Source organism: Microcebus murinus, chromosome 24, assembly GCF_040939455.1.
Source record: "Microcebus murinus isolate Inina chromosome 24, M.murinus_Inina_mat1.0, whole genome shotgun sequence".
Taxonomy (NCBI): domain Eukaryota; kingdom Metazoa; phylum Chordata; class Mammalia; order Primates; family Cheirogaleidae; genus Microcebus; species Microcebus murinus.
This window is the reverse complement of record NC_134127.1, coordinates 788,517-813,935: the sequence shown is the minus strand read 5'-3', so window position 1 is coordinate 813,935 and position 25,419 is coordinate 788,517. Positions and strand designations below refer to the sequence as shown.

The following is a 25,419-nucleotide window of genomic DNA, read 5'->3' as shown; positions in this document are numbered from 1 at the left end:
TGAGTCCAGGAGTCTGAGACCACCCTGGGCAACACAGTGAGACCCTGTGTCTACAAAAAATTTTAAAACTGGCCAGGTGTGGTGGCATGCACCTGTAGTCCCAGCTACTAGGCAGGCTGAGGCAGGAGGATTGCTTGAGCCCAGGAGTTTGAGGATGCAGTGAGCTATGATCATGCTACTGCATTCCAGCCTGGGTGACAGAGTGAGACCCTGTCTCTAAAAAGAAAAAAATGTTGTATGTCACTTTTTAATCCTAATCTTAATATTTTCTTTTAGGTAGATCAACATTCTACACTTTTAATCTTAGGCTTCAAATACTCCACAGTATCAGAACAATCAGCATCTCTCAAGTTCTGATTGAGATAGCTAGAAATCACCAATAATAAACCAGAGATGATTACTCCACAAAAGTCCCCAAACACAAAACTTGAATGCAACTTCTATGTAACTTCCTAGACAGGTGGATTTGCAGCATCCTGTATCATCAGCTCTATGAACACTGTTGCATGTACCATTCTTACCTTATCCTTTTCATGTGGAAGAAGTGACACTGGAGGTAAACAGGAAAGAGACTCACAACTCTCTCTCCCATCCACACTGGTTGCTTTAGTGTTGAGCCGATAAAGAGGTCCATCTTTGAGGAGCCTGCCATGGCCAACGGCACGTTTGATAGCCAATCGTAATTGCTGGTGAAAGCCAGAGGCAGCACTGCCTCCAAATAATGCAGACACATCCTTCTGACCTTTCAAAAAACGTTCAATACTTTTCAAAGTTGAGCCACCAGACTCTCCCAAGCCATCAACTGCCCGTTTGATCAGTTTATTCCAATCCACACTTTGTTTGTTATCCAATTTTCCATGGTTTCGAGGTTTAGGAAGTGCTATTCGCCCAGGATTATCAGGATCTTTATAGGAATTGAGTCCTTTATTTGAAACTTTTAAAATTGTTCCATCTTTAACGCTCAACTCCAATTGTTCTAAAACAGTTTTACGATCCAAGCCATGGGAGGAAGACACTGCATTGCATATCCTTTCTTCTGAAGGACGCTGTTTCTGCTTCTTTACTTTTTTAATGGCCTCCAAAATCCACTCAGTATACAGCGGGTTGGCGAGTTTTACCATGGTGAAGGATTCTGTATATCCATAGAGTCGTTATCCCTTATCCTGATGCTGAGTAAGTTTTACACCATGGAAAACAAGATTCTCGGAGGCTGGGAACCAGTTAACCATAGCATACAAGTTTTCTGGCCTGAGTCCTTCCTCCTTTCACAAAACAGAATGCCTCCCTGCTTTTACTTTAGAAACCAAAATAACCTGTTATTTGAAATGTCTTCAAACTTTCCAATAAATTTCTCAGTAGCACCACACATGGGTCTCTTCATAAAGTTGTAAGAACTCAAGAATATCTCATTCCCAGCTTCAGAGCAGAAAAATGTGCTTCTTATGCCTGAAAAACAATTAAAACAAGGTTAGTGTTCTACCAAAGCCCATTTTGAAAACAAGTATTCTAGTCTTTTAAAGCAACCAAGTAGCAAGTGTTTACTGGGCACCCATAAGAGTTTTAGCACATTTCTATTAACATTCCAAAACAATAATATATGTAAACCACTGGGATAAAAAAGAAAAGAAAAAAAAGATGAGTGATTAGGATACAATAAAGAAACAAGATGAGATGTTCTATGAATGACCTAAACTACAACTAACCAGAAGGGGTGCTGGCTATTCTGTACTCCACAATCTCTGCTCACCAGTCTATGAATTTCAACTCTTCCTTGACATCTTTCCCCAAGAAACTATTCAGCACTTCAACAAGTATCTGGATTAGTAGAAAGAATCCTGCAATGAAAGTAAGAGTGAATCTTCCATCTTTCAAAATTCCAGACATTCAGGGTGGATAAAAACAGTCAAGATAGGTAGAAAATGACTGAGAAAACGTTAACTATTTCATATATTAAAAGAAACAACAAATACAATTTACACGGACCCAGTTTATAATTTAAGTACAACATTACTTTAAGTTTTCAAAACAGAAAACAAAACACTGAAAATAGCCTAATGTGAAAAGTGCTTAAAGAATTTTAAAATAATCCAATTTCAAGAATTACATGCTGATAGCTTCTCCTAACCCAAACTAAGATACTAATATCCACATACTAGAGGGAATAACAACTGTCAAATTGTGTTTAAGCAATATACAGGTAGAAAACTATAAATGAGAAAGGCCCAGAATCACTAGGGTCAAATGCACATAACACATATCAAAAGCACAGTAATGTATTCCCTATTTGTGAGTCTAAAGAGAAGTCGATCTACTAAAGATACTAATTCAAGACTGCTATCCTGAAATGAATATTAATAAAACACAAAACACAAATATACTGCCTCTCTAGATCAAAGTTAAAATCCTTCCATACAAAAGAATCTGGCAGATACAAAATTTTTAAAATTACTAAAACAGTGAATTCTGAATCTAGATAATTCCTTCCCCTCCAAAAATAAGTTTAACTGAAAATGTTCTTTAGAACTTCTCTCACGCCGGGGATCATTTACATTACAATATAAACAATGCTAGGAAAAAAAAAAAACAAACAAAAAAAAAACGGCTCCCACAGCAACTATTCCTAGCAGTGACATTAAAATCAAAAGAAAAACTAACAGATATTAAGAAAGAGATATTACTATTAACTCAGGTGGGAAAGAAAAGGCTGAAAGCAGCAGCAAACACTCAAACAAACCTGAGCCAAGATTTCATTTTTAAAATGAGCTGACTAAAAAAGAAGCACCCAGAGAGAGCTGTTACAATGCTTCGCTTTGGTAAGGGTCTCCAGCGGGCAGAAATCAGAGCATCATGACCCCAAGGAAACCTCATCACGCAGACGTCGAGGCTGAACTAAACGAGAGGCTGCGACCTAAGCCTACAAAGCTGGGAACGTCCGGACCGACTCGGCGCGGAGGCAAGGGAAGGGATGACAGTCACTCATTGTCTTTCCGGCCGGATTCCCACCAGTCGGCAGGTCCCCCGCGCGCAGCGCCGCAGACCCGAACCCAAACTCTCGGGAAGTACACCGGCGGCGGGAGAGCGCGCGACTGGCCGCCGACAGTCCCTCCCGAGCCCGCTCCCCACCCCCAAACGCGGCTTCGCGCTCTCTTTTCCAAGAGCGAGAAACTTTAAGAACTTGACTCGGCACAGCCCTGCAGCTCGCCGGCGGGGCGCCCCGCCGCTCCCGTGAGGCGGACACGGAACCGAGGAGTAAGTTAACAATGAAATCACGTGAAGGAGTTCTGAGCGGCGCGGCCCGGGCCCGGCCCCTCCGAGCGCCGAGCGCCGGCGGCCGGGGCGCGGGGGGCGCGGGGCGCGCCGGCGGCCGGGAGCCTGACAGGTCCGGCAGTTCCCGCCCGAACCGCGAGGATGACAGGCGGCCCGCCGCCTCCCGCCCGCGCCGGGCTGACAGCCCGACAGACACAACACCACACGTGCTGCCTCCTCCGCACCACAACACCCGCCAGCCTGTCACCCCCACTCGCCGCCTCAGCCCGGCGCGGATCCCCGCGCCCCCCGCCCGAGGGCCGGAGAGCGGGCGCCCCGAGCGCGGGAGAAGTGCCCGGCCCCGGGCGGCGAGCGGCCGGGCGCAGGTGGGACTGGGCGGTGGGCGCGCCCCGGGGGAGAGCGGGCTTGCGGGCACAGCCCAGCCCAGCCCGAGGCTCCGCGGCCTGGGCCGCCCGCCGGCTCCCGGGCGCTGGGCCGGCCGCCGGGGGCGGGAGCGCCGGGCCGCGAGCGCGGGACCGGGCGGCGGCGCGCGGCCGCGGGCGGGGAGCGGCGCCGGCCGGGCGCGAGGGGGCGGCCACGGCGCCCCAGCCCGAGGCCTGGCGCAGAGCAGCGGGAGGCGGCGCAGGCCGCGGCGGGGCCTGCAGCGGCCCGCCGACCCCGCGAGGCGGCCGAGCGGGCCCCGGAGCGGCGCAGCCTCGGGCTGGGCGGCCGGGGGCGGCCGGCGGTGGCCCCTCGGCTACTTACCGGGAAGAAAGAGAGCCGGGATCCCGGGGCGCCGGGCCGGACCGCGGAGATGCCCCAAACTGACACGGCCGCCATCTTGGAGACAGTGAGCTCCGGCCGGGGGGAGGGGCGGCGAGGCGGCGGAACAGCCGCGGGGGGAGGGGAAGCGTCGCGAGGGAACGGCTGCCTGGGGGAGGGAGCGGGAACAGCCCAGGCGGGAGGCGCGGGGGAGGAGGAGGACGCGGAGCAAGGGAGGGGGGCGGCCGCGGAGCGGGAAGAGCTGGGCCGAGAGCCGGGAAAGGCCGGAGGGCGGGGCGGGGCGGGAGGGAAGAGCCGGCCGCGGGGTCACGTGGGCCGGTACAAAAGGCCAAAGCCAAAGGGGGCGGGGGACTTGGTGGGGCGGGAGGCCGGCGACGGGGTTCCCGCGGTCCTTTCTCACGCGCCGGCGTCGGGCAGCTACCGGGGAGCCAATGGGGCGGTGTGCCCCCACTCCACAGCTGGGGGAAACTGAGGGCGGGCGCCAGGGCGGGGTGGCTTCGGGGTGGCACGGAAGTCCGGCACCAGGCGGGGGCCACTCGGCGGCGTCTGCCGTCGGCAAGTCCCCTCAGCGCTGCCGGCGGCGGCGCAGGTGCGAGGCGGGGAGAGGGTGCAAACTTAGGCGCGCTTCCGACGCGCGCCCCCCGCGTGACCCCGGCCCTCCTGCCCACGCGGCCGGCCGCGCGGCGCGAGACCTGCCCGCGGCCCCGTCTGTGGGAAGCGGCGGAGGCCGGCGGGCCGCGCGGCGCGTCGGGGCGCACGCTCGGAGCCCGGGCGGCCTCGGCCGGAAGCCGGGCTTGTCGCCACGCCCCGGCGGAGTCGCGCCCGTTGGCGGCCGCGCCGGACAGGCACTTTTCCACGGCCCGTCTGTCCTCTGCCGCCGCTGCACGTGTGTTTCTTTGTCTGGTCTCTCACCCACTGTAAACTCTCCGGCGCACAGCGCCAGTCATACTTTTGTTTCTGCATTCACTGGAAAGGCAGTAAATGCCCGTGAAAAGACGTGCTAAGTGTTTAATGCGTCTGTGCGGAGGTGTGTCCCTACTACCTGTCCTTTATCCGCCTTGTGCCTAGACTGCCCTCCCCCAAAACCTCCCCGCCCTCTCACCCAGTGCCTTAACTCCCACGTTTACTTCCTTTTCTGAACTTCTGTAGTAGTGATCGTTTGCTCTGTGCATTTTGCACTGAATGTGTGGGCTTTATATGTGTTTTATGAATATTTTCCCACGTAAGTGCTCTCTTGTGGCACCTGTTTGCACCTCCAGTGGCAGCACGGTGTGGTGCTGGTACTGTATGTAGTAGGGTCTCTAAAAAAAAAAAAAAAAAATGGTGCTAGTGAATGAACATTTTTTACACCCCTAAGAGAGACTGAGCCACGTCAGGCCCTGTCTCATTACACCTCTGTATTCCTTCTCTATCCTAATCCTTAGCCTCATCATTCTGTCCCACAGATTGTCTAGAGCATTCAATGATAACATAAAACTTTTATTTTCAGATGATGGGTCCAGCCAACTCAATATCCTGACGCTGACATCGATAACGTAAATGTGTGGTGAGGTTTATTGACTAACCCTTTATTACCACTTTCCAAGCTTCACCTCCAAATTAGTAGAGAAAATCTGGGGAACAACATAATCTGCTAGAAAGGGTGTCTTCCATCCTAGGCGAATCAGACAGATGCATTCTCAGGTAAAACGGGCCCTTTTTGTAATGAAAACACATCCAGCAAAAAAATAAAAAGGGCAAATTATCTCTTAGGAGAATAGGCAAGGTTTTTATTTCCCAAAGAGGACAGATAAAGTCACCCTAATAAAAAGTAAATGAGTTCTTCATGTGAGACTAGAGTGTGTGGTCTTCAGAAGAAAAATAATGCAGACCTGAGTTGTGTTTGCTTCTGGGTAATTTGGAGGGAAACTAGCCACGGCCATCCCTGTGAAAAGACCAAACTGGGGATAAAGCACACAATAGTAAACATTTTAAACTATTTACAACAACAAAGCACGGTTGAGCTTTTCAAATAGCTTCCAGAAAGTCTCTGCTTTACATTTGCATAACTAAATGGCACTGTTCAGGAGGTCTTCCGAAAATAAAAATTTTGCAACAAAGATTAAAGTCATCATTTGCAAGTTAAAAAACAATCTGCTCTCTGAAAGGACAGTTTTTCTTAGCTCAACCTTTACTCAGAATTCAATGCTGCTGGGCTGGCAGCTAAAGGTTACTTCTCTTTCTTATTTTGCTCTAGGAATCCCCCTGCCTTTTCAGTTGCACTTGGTAGCTATGTTTTATAGAGAGTCCAGGTCTGCCTAAAATTGGAAGATTACTCTGTCCTGGTTTCAACAAGAATAGTTTTTTTCTCCATTTACATTTAATATAATTACTGGTATATTTGGATTTATGCCTACCATCTTACTATTTATTTTCCTGTGGCTCCCTTATTCTTATCTCTTTTCTCTTCTTTCTTTTGAATTAATTAAAATAGTTTAATTATGCCATTAAAACCCCCTCTATTAAATTATTAATTATACATTCTCTTGCTAGTTTTAGAGATTACAACATTCTTTTTTGAATTATTACCCTCTAATATAAATTATCTGTAGTAGTATATTACTTACACTACTTCCTCAGGAAGGCTATGCCATTAGAATACTGTACTTTGCCTCCATTTACCCCTCCCCCTTTTGTTTTCATTGTTGTCATGGGTTTTAGTTGTAGATATATTTTAAGCCATACGAGATTTTATAGTTAATGTTCTGTACAATCAATATTCATTTACTTACATATTTATCCTCTATATTGCTCTTCATTCCATTATTCATTTCTATGCCCCTGTCTGAATTCTTTTCCTCCATTTGAATAATTCCTCTGCTTTGCAACAGATCTGCTGGTGATGAGTTCTCTTCAAGGTTGTTCAAGGTTTTGACTTATTTTTGTTTTGGGGTTTTTTTCTCCTAAAAACTGACACTGACATTATTATCCTTATTATCCTTCATATTTTTGGTAGGCATAGCATTCTAGTATGGCACCTGTTTCCAGCACTTTTAAGACATTCTTCCATTATTTTCTGGTTTCTATCATTCCCTTTTACTTCTTTTTTTTTATTTTGAGACAGAGTGTCACTTTGTTGCCCAGGCTAGAGTGAGTGCTGTGGCGTCAGCCTAGCTCACAGCAACCTCAGACTCCTGGGCTCAAGCAATCCTCCTGCCTCAGCCTCCCGAGTAGCTGGGACTACAGGTATGCGCCACCATGCCCGGCTAAATTTTTTCTGTATATATTAGTTGGCCAATTAATTTGTTTCTATTTATAGTAGAGACGGGGTCTTGCTCTTGCTCAGGGTGGTTTCGAACTCCTGACCTCGAGCAATCCGCCCTCCTCGGCCTCCCTTTCACTTCTTTAAAAGTAATGTCATTTTTCCTCTGACTCCTTTTAGGATTTTTTTGTCTCTGGTTTTCAACAGTTTTTCTATGATGTGTCTAGATGTGCTTTTCTTTGTTTTCATTGCACTGGGATTCATGAATGTAATGGGTGCCAGTCATGGAATCCTTTGAATTTGTGGCTTGATATCTTTTAGGAAATCATCTCTTCTGGTTTCGTTTTTCCTTTTAGGGTTTTAATTACAAAATGTCAGAATTTTTCATTGTTTACCCTCTCTATTTCCTGTCATCTTTTTCTCACTTTGTGCATGAGTCTGTATGTTTCCTATCCAACTGCCTACTTTTAAACCCATTTATGAGTTCTTAATTTTGGTCATTGCATTTTTAAGTTCTAGAATTTCCATATGATTTTTAAAATAAACTCAGATTTACTTGGAGAAATTTTCCATCTATTTATATATTTCCCCCACCTTTGCCTATATTTTCTTGAACATACCAATCCTAGCTATTTTAATATTCTTTCTGATTCTTACAATAGCTGAATCTTCTGTGGGTCTGTTTCTATTGTATATTCTTTCCATTGGTTTGGGTCATCTTTTTCTTCTTGGCTCTTGGCTAGCCTGGTAGTTTGTGTTTTTTTTTCCTTCTCTCTTAAGCCATGTGAATTGCCTGGTAATTTTAAAAAGAATGCCACACATTAAGTACGAAAAGTTGTAGCGGCTCTGGATAATATTATCTTCAGTGAAGCCACACACTGTCTTTTGCAAAGCATTTAGTGTGAGGGCTGATCACCTTAATCAGAGACTGAGCTAACTCAATGTTGGATTTTGGCAAGGCTTTGTTAACCTCTTTGTTGTTGCTGCTACTGCAGCATACCCCTCTCAAGGTTCCAACTGAGAGTGCTGTGTGTTCCCTGGCACACTTTATCCCAGTGGATGCTGAACTCTAATTCTTATTTCTTCAGAACCCTGAGACTACCAAAAACTACTTTCCAAAGGCTTTCTGCTTAGCTTCTTAGTCTTCTGCCTCACGCCTCTTTAGAATCTGTCAAATGATCTGAGGGAAACTGACAGGGTATTGGGCTCAGTTACTCACTCCTTTGTCACGGGAATCCGGTCCCTCTTGTCTTTAAGTTTTTGTCTCTCCGAACCTGCCAACCTGGCAAAACCATCTCTTGTGGTGTCTTCGTCTTTTAGGGCCTCTTTCTGTGCTCACAATCAAAACTCAGACTCTTTCCAGGTGCTTTTGAGGTGAAAATAAAAAAAAAAAAATAAAAAAAAAAATAAAACTCAGACTCTGGATTTATGCCCCAAATCTCCCCAAGGGACAAAGGTCCTGCTGAATGTCAGCTCACCTTTAGGCACAGTGCCCCTTCTCTGAGATTGTATCTTCATAAGTCCTGGTTGCCTCAGCAGCTCTCTGATGCCTTCAAACACGTTTCATATTTTAAACATTCTCCTCATTGTTTTCAGTTGGATCATTGGTTGGCTGTAAGTACCCATTGTTTTCAGTTGGATCATTGGTTGGCTGTAAGAAATCAGGAAAAATTTTGAAAATGAAATGGTCTGGACTTCCTTCTTAAGAGGAAAATGCCTTAACACGGCTCTGACTGAGGTATCAAGATACCTCAACACTGCAGTAACTTTTTAGGAAGTAAAGAGTTTAGGATTCCACACCACACCTGCTGAATCTGAATGAGAGTGAAATGAATCTGACTCTGTATTTTTAAAATCTCTCCAGGTAAGAACATCTACTTTGACCATGACTGAGTAATGGGGACTGAATTTATCCTCCCCTCTTAATTTGAAAATCCGACAAAATGTATGAAACGGTAGTTTTCAGACTACAGAAACAGTAGTTTTCGGACAACAGACAATGTAGGACAGTGGTCCCAAAATAAAAGAAACGAGTTTAACCTTCTTTTTTTTTCTTTTTTTTTTTTTCTTTTTAAGATAGTGTCTCTTTCTGTTGCCTGGGCTAGAGTGCTGTGGTGTCAGCCTAGCTCACAGCAACCTCAAACTCCTGGGCTCAAGTGATCCTCCTGCCTCAGCCTCCCGAGTAGCTGGGACTACAGGCGCTCGCCACCATGCCCAGCTAATTTTTTCTATTTTTAGTAGAGATGGGGTCTTATTTTTGCTTAGGCTGGAATCAAACTCCTGAGCTCAAGTAGTCCTGCTACCTCAGCCTCCCAGAGTGCTAGGATTACAGGCATGAGCCACCTCACACCGGGCAAGTTTAGCCTTCTAAGTGCCCCAGCCTATTGCCTTGAGATGGTTTTCCAGGCCACAGGACAAGGAGGGGGAGAACTCAGAGCCTGGCAGGTTTGCTGACTTGGGAAGACAAGCAGGATCCTGACAGGCCAAGGTAGCTGACGTTGGCAGGGCAGAGAACCAGAAAGGTGAAAGCGATACATACAGAACTCCAGAGGTTCACAGAGGGGTCCTCTTGATTCTTTGGATGAGTATTGATTTGCACGAATTTGAGAAACTAATTGGAAACTAGTTGAGGAAAAGAACCACCAAAGAAGGGTAGGCAAGACGATTCCCAGAGCTCCCATATGAACGGAAATAATGCCTGTTTCTCCCAGCTGTCATGGAAGGACCTTTCAGTGCTTTAGGCCTTAGTCCTCAGGAAGGTGTCATCTCAGTCCTGAAAATGAATCCACTGTATATTAAAGTGATTGGAGGAAATTTGAAGAAATGATGACTGAAATAGTCCCAAATTTAATAAATCTATAAACCCACAAATTCAAGTTTAATGAATATCAAGGAGGATAAAAAATTGCACCATACCAAGGCACATTATGGTAAAATTGCTGAAAATCAGTGAAAAATCTTAATATGAGCCAGAGAAAAAAGAAACATATTGATACAAAGGAACAAAGATAGGAATTACATCAGATTTCTCATCAGGAGCTATGCAACCAAGAAGAAAATAAATGTCTTCAGATTACTGAAAGATTTAAAAAATCAATTTAGAATTTTTTGACTCAGCAAAAATGTCTTCCAGAAATGGAGGCAAAATAAACATTTTTTTAGACAAAAAAAAGCTGTGACAGTTTATCACTAGCAGACCTGAACTGCCAGAAATGTTGAATAAATTTCTTCAGAAAGGAGGAGAAAGGATACTAGATTGAAATTTAGATTTATAGATAGATAGTGAGAACACCATAAATGTGAAATGTGTGGATAAGTATAATTTTTCATCATTGCATAAGGCAAATTGATAACAATGTATTATGAGATTTAAAACTTATATAGAATTAAAATGGACAATGGGGGTGATATAGTTTGGATATTTGTCCCCTCCAAATCTCATGTTAAAATCTGATCCCCACTATTGGAGGTGGGGCCCCGGGGGGAGGTGTTTGAGTCACAGGGGCGGATTCCTTATGAATGACTTGGTGCCTTTCCCACAATAATGAATGAGTTCTTGCTTTATTCTCAATCCAGAAGAAAACAGGAAAAGAAGAAAAAAGGAGCAAAGAATAGGTGAGACAAATAGACAACTATAGTAAGATGATACACTTAAACTCAACCATATTGAAAATTATATGAAATGTAAGTGACCTAAACATCTAATTAAAAGTCAGAGATAGTAAGAACCAACTATGTGCTGTCTACAGGAACACATTTTAGATAAAAAGACACAAATAGGTTAAAAGTTAAGAATGAAAAAATATATACCAGGAGAACATCAATCAAAAGAATGATGGAGTGGCTATAGGACTACTAAACAAGATGGGTTTCTGAACGGGGAATATTACCAGGAATAAATAGATATTTCAGAATGATGAGAGAGTCAACTTATCAAATTGCAATAATAATCCTAAATGTTCATGGAACTAATAACAGACCTTCAAAATACTGAATGAAAATCAAGAACCAAAAGGAGAAATAGACAAATCTACAAAATACTTGAACGACATTGTCAATAAACCTGAACCTATTGTCTGTAGAACATTGTACCCCACAGCAGAGGAATACATGTACTCTGCCAGTGCACATAAAATATTCACAAAATAGACTATATTTTGTGTTGTAAAATAAGTTTCAGTAAATTCAAGAGGATTGAGATTATGTGCATTATGATCTCTGATCAAAATGAAATTAGGCCGGGCGCGGTGGCTCACACCTGTAATCCTAGCACTCTGGGAGGCCGAGGCGGGTGGATTGCTCGGGGTCAGGAGTTCGAAACCAGCCTGAGCAAGAGTGAGACCCCCGTCTCTACTATAAATAGAAAGAAAATTAATTGGCCAACTAATACATACAGAAAAAATTAGCTGGGCATGGTGGCGCATGCCTGTAGTCCCAGCTACTCGGGAGGCTGAGGCAGGAGGATCGCTTGAGCCCAGGAGTCTGAGGTTGCTGTGAGCTAGGCTGACGCCACGGCACTCACTGTAGCCTAGGCAACAAAGTGAGACTCTATCTCAAAAAACAAACAAACAGGCCGGGCGCTGTGGCTCACGCCTGTAATCCTAGCTCTTGGGAGGCCGAGGCGGGCGGATTGCTCAAGGTCAGGAGTTCAAAACCAGCCTGAGCAAGAGCGAGACCCCGTCTCTACTATAAATAGAAAGAAATTAATTGGCCAATTGATATATATATATAAAATTAGCCGGGCATGGTGGCGCATGCCTGTAGTCCCAGCTACTCGGGAGGCTGAGGCAGGAGGATCGCTTGAGCCCAGGAGTTTGAGGTTGCTGTGAGCTAGGCTGATGCCACGGCACTCACTCTAGCCTGGGCAATAAGCGAGACTCTGTCTCAAAAAAAAAAAAAAAAAAAAAATTAGAAAAAGAAGAACAGATAATCCCCACAGTAGGTCACAGGGCGGAAATGATAAAGAGCATCAATCAATGTGATGGAAAGCAGAAAAGCAATAGAGAAAATCCATGAAACCACAAGACTGTTCTTTGAAAAGACTAATAAAATTGATAAGTTCTAAGAAGATCAACCAGGAAAACCAAGACATAAATTAACAATACGAAGAATGAAAAAGGAAACAGAAGTGTAGATCCTCCATGCATTAAAAGAACAAGGAATATTATGAACAACTTTAGGTCAATACATTTAACGACTTAGATTAAATGGAAAAATTCCTTGAAAGACATTATCTACTAAAGGTCACACAAGAAGAAATATAAGATTTGAATAATCTATTGAAATTTTGTAGTTTCTAACTAAAAACCTTCCACAAAGAAACCGCAGGCACATATATTTTCACTGATAAATTCTACCAAGCATTTGATAAACCAAATTTTATACAAATTCTTCCAGAAATTTGAAAAGGGAATATTCCCAACCTCATTTCATGAAGCCAGCATTACTCTGGTTCCAAAACCAAAGGCATTACAAGAAAAGGGATATCTTTCATAAACATGACCAGCTGGCTTTATCCTAGGAATGCAAGGCTACTTTAATACTTGAAAATCAATCAGTGTAATTCACCACATTAACAGACTAAAGAAGAAAAATCATATGATTATCTCAATAGATGGAGGAAACGGCATTAGACAAAATTCACCCATCGTTGATAAAAAAAAAATCTCTCAGCAAATTAGAAATAGAAGGAAATTTCTTCACACTGATAAAGAGCATCTCTGAAAAGCCTACAATTAACATGAAATGGTGAATGACAAATATTTTCCCTCTTAAGACATGATCACGGCAAAGATGTCTATTGTCACCACTTCTAGTCAACATGGTACTGTGGCTTCTAACTGGAGCAATAAAGGCAGGAAAACAAAAAGGCATCCAAATTGGGAAGGAAGAAAAGCTCTCTTTATTCATAAATGAGATGATTGTCTAGCTAGAAAATCCTACAAGTAACTGCTAGAATTAATAAGTTTATTAGGTTTGCAGGATATTAAATCAATATTCAAGAATCAAGTCCAACCCAATTAAAAAATGAGCAAATGATTTGAACAGACCTCTCTCCAAATCAGATATACAAATGGCCAACAAGCACATGAAAAGATGCCCAACCTTACAAATCATTAGGGAAATCCAAAATCAAAACCATAATGAGGCCGGGCGCTGTGGCTCACGCCTGTAATCCTAGCTCTTGGGAGGCCGAGGCGGGCGGATTGCTCAAGGTCAGGAGTTCAAAACCAGCCTGAGCAAGAGCGAGACCCCGTCTCTACTATAAATAGAAATTAATTGGCCAACTGATATATATATAAAAAATTAGCCGGGCATGGTGGCGCATGCCTGTAGTCCCAGCTACTCAGGAGGCTGAGGCAGAAGGATCGCTCGAGCCCAGGAGTTTGAGGTTGCTGTGAGCTAGGCTGACGCCACGGCACTCACTCTAGCCTGGGCAACAAAGCGAGACTCTGTCTCAAAAAAAAAACCAAAAAAACCATAATGAGACACCACCTCCTACCCATTAGGATGGCTACTATCAAAAAACACAAAATAGGCCGGGCGCGGTGGCTCACGCCTGTAATCCTAGCTCTTGGGAGGCCGAGGCGGGCGGATTGCTCAAGGTCAGGAGTTCAAAACCAGCCTGAGCAAGAGCGAGACCCCGTCTCTACTATAGAAAGAAATTAATTGGCCAACTGATATATATATATAAAAAAAATTAGCCGGGCATGGTGGCTCATGCCTGTAGTCCCAGCTACTCGGGAGGCTGAGGCAGAAGGATCGCTCGAGCCCAGGAGTTTGAGGTTGCTGTGAGCTAGGCTGACGCCACGGCACTCACTCTAGCCTGGGCAACAAAGTGAGACTCTGTCTCAAAAAAAAAAAAAAAAAAAAAAAAAAAAAACACAAAATAGGCCGGGCCCGGTGGCTCACGCCTGTAATCCTAGCTCTCTGGGAGGCCGAGGCGGGCGGATTGCTCGAGGTCGGGAGTTCAAAACCAGCCTGAGCAAGAGCGAGACCCCGTCTCTACTATAAATAGAAAGAAACTAATTGGCCAACTAATATATATAGAAAAAATGAGCCGGGCATGGTGGCGCATGCCTGTAGTCCCAGCTACTTGGGAGGCTGAGACAGAAGGATCGCTTGAGCCCAGGAGTCTGAGGTTGCTGTGAGCTAGGCTGACGCCACGGCACTCACTCTAGCCTAGGCAACAAAGTGAGACTCTGTCTCAAAAAAAAAAAAAAAAAAAAAAACACAAAATAATAAGCATTAGTTAGGAGGTGGAGAAATTGGAGGCCTTGTAAACTGTTGGTAAGAATGTGAAATGATGCAGCCACTGTGGAAAACAGTATGGAGATTCCCCAAAAAATTAAAAATAGAAATATCAAATGATCTAGCAATCCCATTTCTGAAAATACATCTGAAAGAATTGAAAGCAGAATCTTGAAGAGATGTTTGTACACTTGTGTGTACATAGCAGCAATACTCATATTAGCCAAGAGGTGGAAGTGACCCAGTGTCCATCAGCAGATGAACAGATAAGTAACACGTGGTCTACGTGTACAATGGACTGTTACTCAACCTTAAAAAGGAAGGAAATTCTGACATGTGCTACAACATGGATGAACTTTGAGGACATCGTGCTAAGTAAAATAAACCAGTCACACAAAGACATATACTGCATGGTTTCGCTTATACAGAGTAGTCAAATTCACAGAGACAGAAAGTAGGGTGGTTGTCAGGGCCTGTTGGGAAGAGAAAAAAGAGGATTAATAATAGGTATAGAGATTTAGTTTTTCAAGATGAAAAGAGTTTAGGAGATGGATAGTGGTGATTATTTCAAAACGATATCAATATACTTAATATCACTGAACTGTACACTTAAAAATGGTTAAGAGGGTAAATTTTATGTTATGTGTAGTTTACTGGAATTTAAAAAAATCAAATGTATTTCTACTACTAACAGCAAACAATTGGAGATTAAAATGTCAAAAACACTATTTTTTGCAATACTTAACCAATTAGAAAGATTTAGGGGTAAATCTGACAAAAGATGTACAAGATCTGTTCATTGAGCACTGCAAAATATTGCCAAGAGAGATTAAATAAGACCTAAGAAAATGGAAAGATATACCTGGTTTTGGGGTTGGAAAACTCCATGTTGTTAAGATATCAATTATTTCCAAATTGATCTATAGACTCAATGCAATTGCAAGCATAATCCCAGAAGGCTTCATTTATAGAAACTGACAAGCAGATTCTAAAATTTTTAGAGAAATATGAAAGACAAAATTGTTGTATAACTTTGAAAAAGAACAAAGTTGGAGGATTTATACTACCTGATTTTAAGACTTGTTAACATACTATCACATAGGATTGTTGTGAAATTTTTTTTAAGTTATTATAGTTATAGCACTAAAAACAGTCTATATTACATAGTATGCACACCATGAGTGTTAATTCTTATTAGTATTATTATTTGTAGTATTTTAATTTGCATTTCCCTGATTGCTAGTGAAGTTGCTCTTTTTTCCCTCCATATGTGTATTAGCCATTTGAATTTTCTTTTCTGTGAGGCTCTTGTTTATCTAGTCTTTTGCCCATTTTTCTATTAGAGTATTTACATTTTCTTAGTTCTTTATATAGTCCAGGTACTGATACATGTCAGTTATATATGTTGCATATTATTTCTTCTAATTTTAAGATTTTCTTTTCACTTTTTTTAGTGGTGTTTTTTGGTGAACAGAAGCTCCTACTATTTACATGAAGTTATCAATCCTTTCTCTTGTTATTTGTGTGGTGATGGTACCCTTGTCTTGCTTTTAACCTTACAAGGAATGCTTTCAAATTAAGGATTATGTGTTTCCTGTAGGTGTTTTGAAGATGCTTTTTATGAGGTTGAAGAACTTACATTCTATTTCCACATTGCTAAGAGTTTTTAACATGAGCAGATGTTAAATTTTGCCAAATGCCTATCTGTAACTAACAACATGCTTGATGGTTTTCTTCTTTATCTCTACAGGTAATGAACGGCAACAGTTGTTTTCTAACTTTAAGTCAACCTTGCATTCCTGGGACAAATCCAACTTGGTCATGCAGTATTATCTTTTTTGTAAATAGCAGGATTTCTTCTGCCAATAATTTGTTGAGGATTTATGTGACTATGTCCAAGAATAAAGCTGATCTAAAATGTTCCAGTCTTGGGCCAGGCGTGGTGGCTCACGCCTGTAACCCTAGCACTCTGGGAGGCCGAGGCGGGCGGATCGCTCGAGGTCAGGAGTTCAAAACCAGCCTGAGCAAGAGCGAGACCCCGCCTCTACTATAAATAGAAATAAATTAATTGGCCAACTAATATATAGAGAAAAAAATCAACCGGGCATTGTGGCACATGCCTGTAGTCCCAGCTACTCGGGAGGCTGAGGCAGGAGGATCACTTGAGCCCAGGAGATTGAGGCTGCCGTGAGCTAAGCTGACTCCACGGCACTCACTCTAGCCTGGGCAACAAAGCAAGACTGTGTCTCAAATAAAATAAAATAAAATGTTCCTCTCTTGAAGTATTCTTGCTTGGTTTCATAGCAAAGTTATTCTTCCTTCATAAAATGCAAAAGGAGAGTTCCTTCTTTTTCTATACTCTAGAAAGTTTTATAAAACAGAATTACTGATTCTTTAAACATTAGGGAAAATTCACCAGTGAAGTCCCAGAGCTGGTGTTTTCTTTGTAGGAAAATGTTTGTGTACTAACTCAATTTCTTAATGGTTGTAAAATTATTATGATTTTCTGTCTCCTTTAATCAGTTTGTTTTTTTGAGGCAGAGTCTCGCTCTGTTGCCCAGGCTAGAGTGAGTGCCATGGCGTCAGCCTAGCTCACAGCAACCTCAAACTCCTGGGCTCAAGCGATCCTCCTGCCTCAGCCTCCCAAGTAGCCGGGACTACAGGCATGCGCCACCATGCCCGGCTAATTTTTTCTATATATATTAGTTGGCCAATTAGTTTCTTTCTATTTATAGCAGAGACGGGGTCTCGCTCTTGCTCAGGCTGGTTTCGAACTCCTGGCCTCAAGCAATCCGCCCACCTCGGCCTCCCAGAGTGCTAGGATTACAGGCAGGAGCCACTGCTCCTGGCCCTTTAATCAGTTTTAATAAAATATTTTTCTAAGAATTTTTCCATTTTGTTTTGGTTTTCAGGGAGTCGTTTATAATATCTTTTTATAGGCAATATAATTTCTCTACATCCATAATTATGATTTTATCACTCCGAATATGGTTTAGTTTTGCTTTCTCACCTCTTTTTCCTTGAACATTATTGACAGAAGTCTGTCAGTGCTATGAGTCTTGTCAAAGAAACAGCTTCTGGCTTTTTTTTTTTTTTATATATATATCAGTTGGCCAATTAATTTCTTTCTGTTTATAGTAGAGACGGGGTCTCGCTCTTGCTCAGGCTGGTTTTGAACTCCTGACCTTGAGCAATCCACCCGCCTCGGCCTCCCAAGAGCTAGGATGACAGGCGTGAGCCACAGCGCCCGGCCCAGCTTCTGGCTTTGTTGATCTTCTCTGTTGTATGTCCTTTCCCCTCTTAATTTTCACCTTTGTCTTTATATTTTTCTTCTATTTATTCTTTTGTTATTTTTCTAAGTTCTTTTTTTTTTTTTTTTTTTTTTTGAGACAGAGTCTCGCTCTGTCGCCTGGGCTAGAGTGCCGTGCCTGGCCTCAAGCAATCCTCTTGCCTTGACCTCCCAAAGGGCTGAAATGACAGGCATGAGCTGCTGCACCTGGCCTAAATTTCTTTCAACAACATTTTACAGTTTTCAGTGTACAAGTCTTGTACCTCTCTTGTTAAATTTATACCTAAGTATTTTATTCTTTTTGATGCTATTGTAAATGGAATTGATTTCTTAACTTCATTCTAGGAATGTTCGTTGCAAATGTATAAATATACAATTTTTTTTTTTCAAAGACAGGGTCTCGCTCTGTCACCCAGGCTGGAGTGCAGTGGCACAATCATAGCTCACTGCAGCCTTGACCTCCTGGGCTCAAGAGATCTTCCTGCCTCAGCCTCCCAAAGTGCTAGGATTACAGGTGTCAGCCACAATCAAGCCACAACTGATTCTTGTATATTGATTTTGTGTCCTGAAAACTCACCGAACTTCTTTCTTAGTTCTAGTGGTTCTTAATGGATTCCTTCGGATTTTCTATGTACAAGATCATGTCATCTGTAAATAGAGATAGTTTTGCTTCTTTTCCAACTGGATGCCTTTTATGTTTTTGTCTTGCCTAACTGACCTGGCTAGAACCTCGGGTGTAGTGTTAAAGAGAAGTGATAAGAGCAGACTAGTCCTTATCTTCTTCCTAATCTTAGGAGGAAAACATTCAGTCACCACTGGGTTTTTTACAGATGCCTTTTATCAGGTTGAGTAAGTACCTTTCTATTCTTTTTGTGTTGAGCATTTTTATCATGAAAAGCTGTAAGATTTTCCCAAATTCTTTACATTTATTGGGATGATCAAATGGTTTTTGCCCTTCATTCCATTAACTTGGAATATTATATTAATTGATTTTTCAGATCCTAAACCAACCCTGCACTCCTAGGATGGTTCCTGCTTGGCCTCGGGGTTTGATCCTTTCTATGTGTGCTGCATCCCGTTTGCTGGTGTTTTACTGAGGATTTTCACATCTATATTCATAAAGGCTGTTGGGCTGTAGGGTGTATCTTTCCCTTGTGTTATCCTTGTCTGGTTTGGGAATCAGAGTAGGACTGCCCTCATTGAGTGAAATTGGGAAATGTTACCTGCTCTTCTACTTTTTGGAAGAGTTTGTGAAACACTGGCATAGCTCCTGCAAGCGTTTGGTAGAGTTCACCCTGCAGCCGAGTTTTTCTTTGTGGGAAGTTTTAAAATTACTAATTCAATCTCCTAACTTGTTATAGGCCCATTTGAATTTTCTGATTTTTTTTCTGGAGACAGTTTTTGTACTTTGAGTATTTCTAGGAATTTGCCCATTTCATCTGAATTGTCTAATTTGTTGGATTACAGTTGTTCATAGTATTCCCTCTTGTCTGTTGTCCCCTTTTTCCATCCTAATTTAGTAGTTTAGTAGTCTTCTCTCTTTTTCATCCCTTGGTCTAGCTAAGTGCTCATCAATTTTGTTGATCTCTTGAAAGAAACAACTTTTTTTTTGGTTGATTTTCTGTTCTCTATTTCATTTATTTCTACACTAGTCTTTATTACTTCCCTCCTCCTGTTTGTTTTGAGTTCAATTTGTTCTCTTTCCCTGAGTTTCTTAAGGTGGAAAGTTAAGTTATTGATTTGAAATCTTTCTTCATTTTTAATATAGGTACATAGTTGCAGAAGTTTACTTTGACTGCTTGGTCAAATTATTGTCTGGTCTCACTACTATAGAGTTACTGTGTTTCTCCTTATAACTAATAATCAGTCTATGGGGAGACACTTCTCCAAACTCTCTTGTAGTGGTTCTCTGGTGAGGTAGAATGTTGTTTTTTATCTGTGTTTTTTTTTAAGCCATAAGCTGTCAATTGTAAGTTTCCATCTGCTATCATGGCTAATTTTGGAGATTATAAGGTACCTCATCCTGGGAGTAAAATTTTTTTTTCCTGAAAAAACTCACTTGCCCTTCTTTTTTTTTTATTTTTTTTTCCATTTTCAGTTGGCCAATTAACGTGGTTTTTTTGTTTTTGTTTTTGTTTTGTTTTTTTTTTTTTTTAGTAGAGACGGGGTCTCGGCTCTTGCTCAGGCTGGTCTTGAACTTCTGAGCTCCAACGATCCACCCGCCTCGGCCTCCCAGAGAGCTAGGATTACAGGCGTGAGCCACAGCGCCCGGCCTCCCTTCTTAATTAACCATTTATTGCCCCAGAATAAGGATGTAACATGATTTTTTCTGTTTGAGACAGAGTTTCAATCTGTTGTCCAGACTTGAGTTCAGTGGCACCATCACAGTTCACTGCAACCTGGAACTCCTGGGCTCCAGTGATCCTCCTGCCTCAGCCTCCGTGCACCACCACGCCCAGCTAATGATAGTTTTGTTTTTTGTAGAGATGGGGGTCTCGATATATTGTCCAGGCTGGCCTGGAACTCCTGGCCTCAAGCAGTCCTCCCTCCTTGCCTTCCAGAGTGCTAGGATTACAGGCGTGAGCCGCCGTGCCCAGCCCATTTTTAAACGACTGACAAAAGCTACCATTCCCCACATTCCTTGCTGTGCTGTGAAGGGGAAGGAAATTCTGCATATAGGCCAATATTTCTCCAGGTTATGATGGAATTGAGACCCTCGTGCACACATTCCTTCCTTTCAAGGTACGATGTCACTAGAATATCCCAGCTGCCTTGAGTCAGGCCCGGTGGAGGTCCTGTGTCAGGAAAAGGTCGCAAGTGTCCCCAGGCAGTTGCTTATTATGAGGAAGGAGGAATCTGACCGGGACCCAGGTTCCAGGCCACCTTGGCAGCGTGAGCAGCACTGCCAGGCGGGGGCCTGGCGCCCCGAGCCGCCGCGCCGCCTGGGGCGGGGCAGAGCGCCTGCGTGTGGGCTAGAGAGCCTGCGCCCAGCCCAGCCAGGTGTGGGCTCCGCAGCGATGGACGTAGGAGCCGCTGCGGGACTGATTAGGGCCTGTGTTCAATAAGGTGGGTGACTTTTTTTTTTTTTTTTTGAGACAGAGTCTCACTCTGTTGCCCAGGCTAGAGTGAGTGCCGTGGCGTCAGCCTCGCTCACAGCAACCTCAAACTCCTGGGCTCAAGCGATCCTCCTGCCTCAGCCTCCCGAGTAGCTGGGACTACAGGCATGCGCCACCATGCCTGGCTAATTTTTTCTATATATATTAGTTGGCCAATTAGTTTCTTTCTATTTATAGTAGAGACGGGGTCTCGCTCTTGCTCAGGCTGGTTTCCAACTCCTGACCTTGAGCAATCCGCCCGCCTCAGCCTCCCAGAGTGCTGGGATGACAGGCGTGAGCCACCGTGTCTGGCCAGGTGGGTGACTTTGAACGTCAAAGGGACAGGACATTGGGGTGCGCTGAGCAGGTGAAACAGGTCGCTCCCGTTGCACTGTCTTGTTTTTTGTTTTGTTTTGCTTTTGCTTTTGATTTGCTTTTATAGCATGTGGCACCCACAGAAAAAGATAAGCTACTTAAAGGAAGATAGAACTTGGAAAAGAATTCTACTTATTTTGTTTTACAGATACTAATAATCGGATAGGGTCTGCCTGGTTTAGATCTCTGTATTTAACAACACCTGAAGCAGCTCCTTGACTTCACAAAATCATATGATCATTTGATGAATAAAGAACATCGGTTTCCCGCCGTGCGCTGTGGTGCACGCCTGCAATCCCAGCACTCTGGGAGGCCGAGGTGGGAGGATCGCTCGAGGTCAGGAGTTCGAAACCAGCCTGAGCAAGAGCGAGACCCCCGTCTTTACTATAAATAGAAAGAAATTAATTGGTCAACTAATATATATATAGAAAAAATTAGCCGGGCATGGTGGCGCATGCCTGTAGTCCCAGCTACTTAGGAGGCTGAGGCAGAAGAATTGCTTGAGCCCAGGAGTCTGAGGTTGCTGTGAGCTAGGCTGACGCCACGGCACTCACTCTAGCCTGGGCAACAAAGCGAGAGACTCTGTCTCAAAAAAAAAAAAAAAAAAAAAAGCCACATCTGAAGCAGCTCCTTGACTTTACAAGTCATAAGATCATTTGATGAATAAAGAACATTGGTTTCCCGCTGGGCGCTGTGGTGCATGCCTGCAATCCTAGCACTCATGGGAGGCTGAGGTGGGCATGATCGCTCAAGGTCAGGAGTTCAAAACCAGCAAGAGCAAGACCCCATCTCTACTAAAAATAGAAAGAAGTTTAATTGGCCAGCTAAAAATATATAGAAAAAATTAGCCGGGCATGGTGGCGCATGCCTGTAGTCCCAGCGACTTGGGAGGCTGAGGCAGAAGGATTGCCTGAGCCCAAGAATTTGAGGTTTCTGTGAGCTAGGCTGATGCCACAGCATTCTCACCAGGGCAACAGAGTGAGACTCTGTCTCAAAAAAAAAAAAAAAAAAAAAAAATCAGTTTCCGGCAATAAGGCTAACTGGAGGGTCTGCAAAAGATCTAAAAAGCCAACCAAAATAATAAAATCGCTCATTTCAACAATGTTCACAGCATCTTCACCAGCAGTAGATTCTTTCTGAAGAAATCACTTTGCTCATTCATAAGAAGCAACTGTTCAAGTTGTATCCTGAGACTGCTGCCGTTCAGTCCCACCCTCAGGCTCCACTTCTAAGTCTAGTTCTCCGGCAGTCTCCACCACATCTGCAGTGACTTCCTCCCCTGAAGGCGTGAGCCCCTCAAAGTCATCCATGAGGGTTGGAATCTACTGCCTCCAAACTATTGTTAATGTTGATGATTTGACCTCCTCCCGTGAATCATGAATGTTCTTAATGGCATCAAAAGTGGTCAGTACTTTCCAGAAGGTTTTCAATTCATAATGCTTTGCCCAGATGCATCAGAGGAATCACTATCTCTGGCAGTTATAGCCTTACAAAATGTATTTCTTAAATAATAAAACTTAAATGTCAAAATTACTCCTTGATCCATGGGCTATAGAATGGATGTTGTGTTAGCAGGCATAAAGATATCATTAATCTTAACCTTGTACGTCTCCATCAGAGCTTCAGGGTGACCAGGTACGTGTCAAAGAGCAGTAATATTTTGAAAGGAATCTTTTTTCCTCGGTGGTAGGTCTCAACTGAAGGCTTAAAGTTTTCAGTAAACCATGCTGTAAGTAGATGTGCTGCCATCCAGGCTTTGTCGTTCCATTTATAGAGCACAGGCAGAAGAGACTTAGCATCATTCTTAAGGGCCCTGGGATTTTTGAAATGGTTAATGAACATTGGCTGCAACTTAAAGTCACCAGTTGCATTAGCCCCTAACAAGAGAGTCAGCCTGTCCTTTATTTTTTTTAATTTAATTTAATTTAATTTAATTTTTGAGACAGAGTCTCGCTTTGTTGCCCAGGCTAGAGTGAGTGCTGTGGCGTCAGCCTAGCTCACAACAACCTCACACTCCTGGGCTCAAGCGATCCTCAGCCTCCCGAGTAGCTGGGACTACAGACATGTGCCACCATGCCCGGCTAATTTTTTCTATAGATACTAGTTGGCCAGTTAATTTCTTTCTATTTATAGTAGAGACAGGGTCGCGCTCTTGCTCAGGCTGGTTTTGAACTCCTGACCTTGAGCGATCCTCCCACCTCGGCCTCCCATGAGTGCTAGGATTACAGGCGTGAGCCACCGCACCCGGCCATAAATTCCATCTTTACCGAGATAGTCCCATCTACAAGCAATAAATAACATTTTCAACCACTGGTCAGCAACACTGCAACACACTGTATTTCAATAGTAAGTACCCAGGAATGCAAAAATGTCTTCCGGAATGTTCTTGGGGGAACAAAACTACAGATGACATTGTGGTCCATGCGCCGGGGTCTCCCTCACCTGTCCCCGACTGGGCCAGACCGTTCAGCCTGAAGCTGTTCCTACCCTCCATCACGCGCCTTGTGTAGAAGGGGTATTTATTTGCCATTTGTCTTCTAAGACTGGCGGGAAGTCAGACTGAAGAGTCCTGGGGAGGTTCTTCCACGTTCTTAGGGGAGAACACGAGAAAGACAGGCTTACTCCCTCCACGTGGATGTAATGAGAAAATGTTTCAGCCTCAACTGTCCTTCTGCAGAGCCTTCCTATCCCGAACTCGTCCCCCAGCCAGCCTAGCCCAGGTCTTCACTCGTTAAAGCCAGTTTGAGTTTCATCTTTTCCCACTAGGAGCCAGAGGTCTCTAACTTATGTGAAAGTCAAGCCTTCGTGTTACAACATTGCTGAAATGTGCTGCCATAAATCTGCTGAGAAAGCATGCTCACTTCTTAGTGATTTTGGGGAAAGCTTAGCGAGAACTACCTGGCTTACGTGTTAATGAAATGAGAATAAACAGCTTTCCTTCCATATGTTCAAGTACGTGTGGGAATCAACCGATGTCCAAACACTGCCAGTTGCCTGCCCAATGTCTGCTTCCTCCTTCTTCCTTACTAGCAGGACTCAATTACGTTGTGGATAGGGCAAAATGTGCCCTTAAGATGGCATATACTCCAGTTTCTCTTGAATCTAGGGAGAAGCTCTTACACCAGTGAGAAGTAAGCAAAAGTAATTGGGTAAGACATGCAGGAAGGTTCCTTAAAAGAAGGACAGACCCTGGCATGCTCCCTTTTGCTTCTTGCACCTTCTTGCTTTCTGGAACGCAGAGGTGAGGGCTGGAACTCCAGGAGCCACTGTGGACCATGAAGCAATGCTGTGGGCGGACGTCGCAGGTTAAATGCGATGGTAGGCCAGAAAGATAGAAAGAGTCTGGGTCCAACCTCCTGAAGGTTGTGGAGCTGCCACACCAGTTTTGAGCTCCCTGCCTTTGAGCTTCCATTACGAGAAAAAGAATAAACCCAGATTTGGTCCGATCCACATCCGCGCCTGGCCGGCCGCCAACCTCTTTATTAAGAGAATAGTCTGCATGCACTATATCCACTGTCAGTAATATTGGCTACTATTTACTAACCGTTTACTCTGTGACCAGTTTTATATATGTACATGTATATTAGGTCATTAAATATGAAATGTCTCATTCAAATCATAAGGCCAGGTGCAGTGGCTCACACCTGTAATCCCAGCACTCTGAGAGGCCGAGGTGGGAGGATCGCTCAAGGTCAGGAGTTCAAGACCAGCCTAAGCAAGAGCGAGACCCCCGTCTCTACTAAAAATAGAAAGAAATTAATTGGCCAACTAAAAATATATAGAAAAAAATTAGCCTGGCATGGTGGCGCATGCCTGTAGTTCGGGAGGCTGAAGCAGGAGGATCATTTGAGCCCAGGAGTTTGAGGTTGCTGTGAGCTAGGCTGATGCCACGGCACTCTAGCCTGGGCAATACAGTGATACTGTGTCTCAATAAATAAAATAAATCGCAAGTATAATTTATCATATTGCAAACAAAAAACAGTACAACTAATAAAAGTGTGCGCCTAAACTATCCTCACAGTTTTGCATCTTAATGGTAGCTTGTTTTTTTATTTTTATTTTAGCATATTATGGGGATATAAATATTAAGGTTACATATATTGCCCATGCCCCCCTCCCCCCTCGAGTAACAGCTTCAA

At 43.7% G+C, this 25,419-nt stretch overlaps 1 protein-coding gene and 1 long non-coding RNA gene across 4 annotated transcripts in view; both read right to left on the bottom strand.

The window, feature by feature from the left end:
- Positions 1–4,111, bottom strand: part of KAT6A (lysine acetyltransferase 6A) — a 122,898-nt gene extending 118,787 nt beyond the window's left edge. For 2 of the 3 annotated variants that reach the window (XM_012777406.3, XM_012777409.2), the window contains exons 1-2: positions 4,012–4,111; positions 522–1,446 (exon numbers count right to left, since the gene is read on the bottom strand). In XM_012777406.3, the coding sequence (XP_012632860.2) occupies positions 522–1,121 (600 nt within the window). In that variant the 5' untranslated portion in view covers positions 1,122–1,446; positions 4,012–4,111. Of the gene's footprint in view, positions 1–521; positions 1,447–1,747; positions 1,836–4,011 lie in introns of all 3 variants that reach the window. The other variant, XM_012777407.3, reaches the window with a different exon arrangement.
- Positions 4,112–5,577: 1,466 nt separating this feature from the next.
- LOC142864147 (uncharacterized) overlaps positions 5,578–25,419 on the bottom strand; it is a 40,843-nt gene continuing 21,001 nt past the window's right edge. Inside the window, exons 2-4 of the long non-coding RNA XR_012914730.1 lie at positions 8,749–8,921; positions 8,490–8,636; positions 5,578–5,953 (exon numbers count right to left, since the gene is read on the bottom strand). This is a non-coding gene — a long non-coding RNA (uncharacterized LOC142864147). The remainder of the gene's footprint in view (positions 5,954–8,489; positions 8,637–8,748; positions 8,922–25,419) is intronic.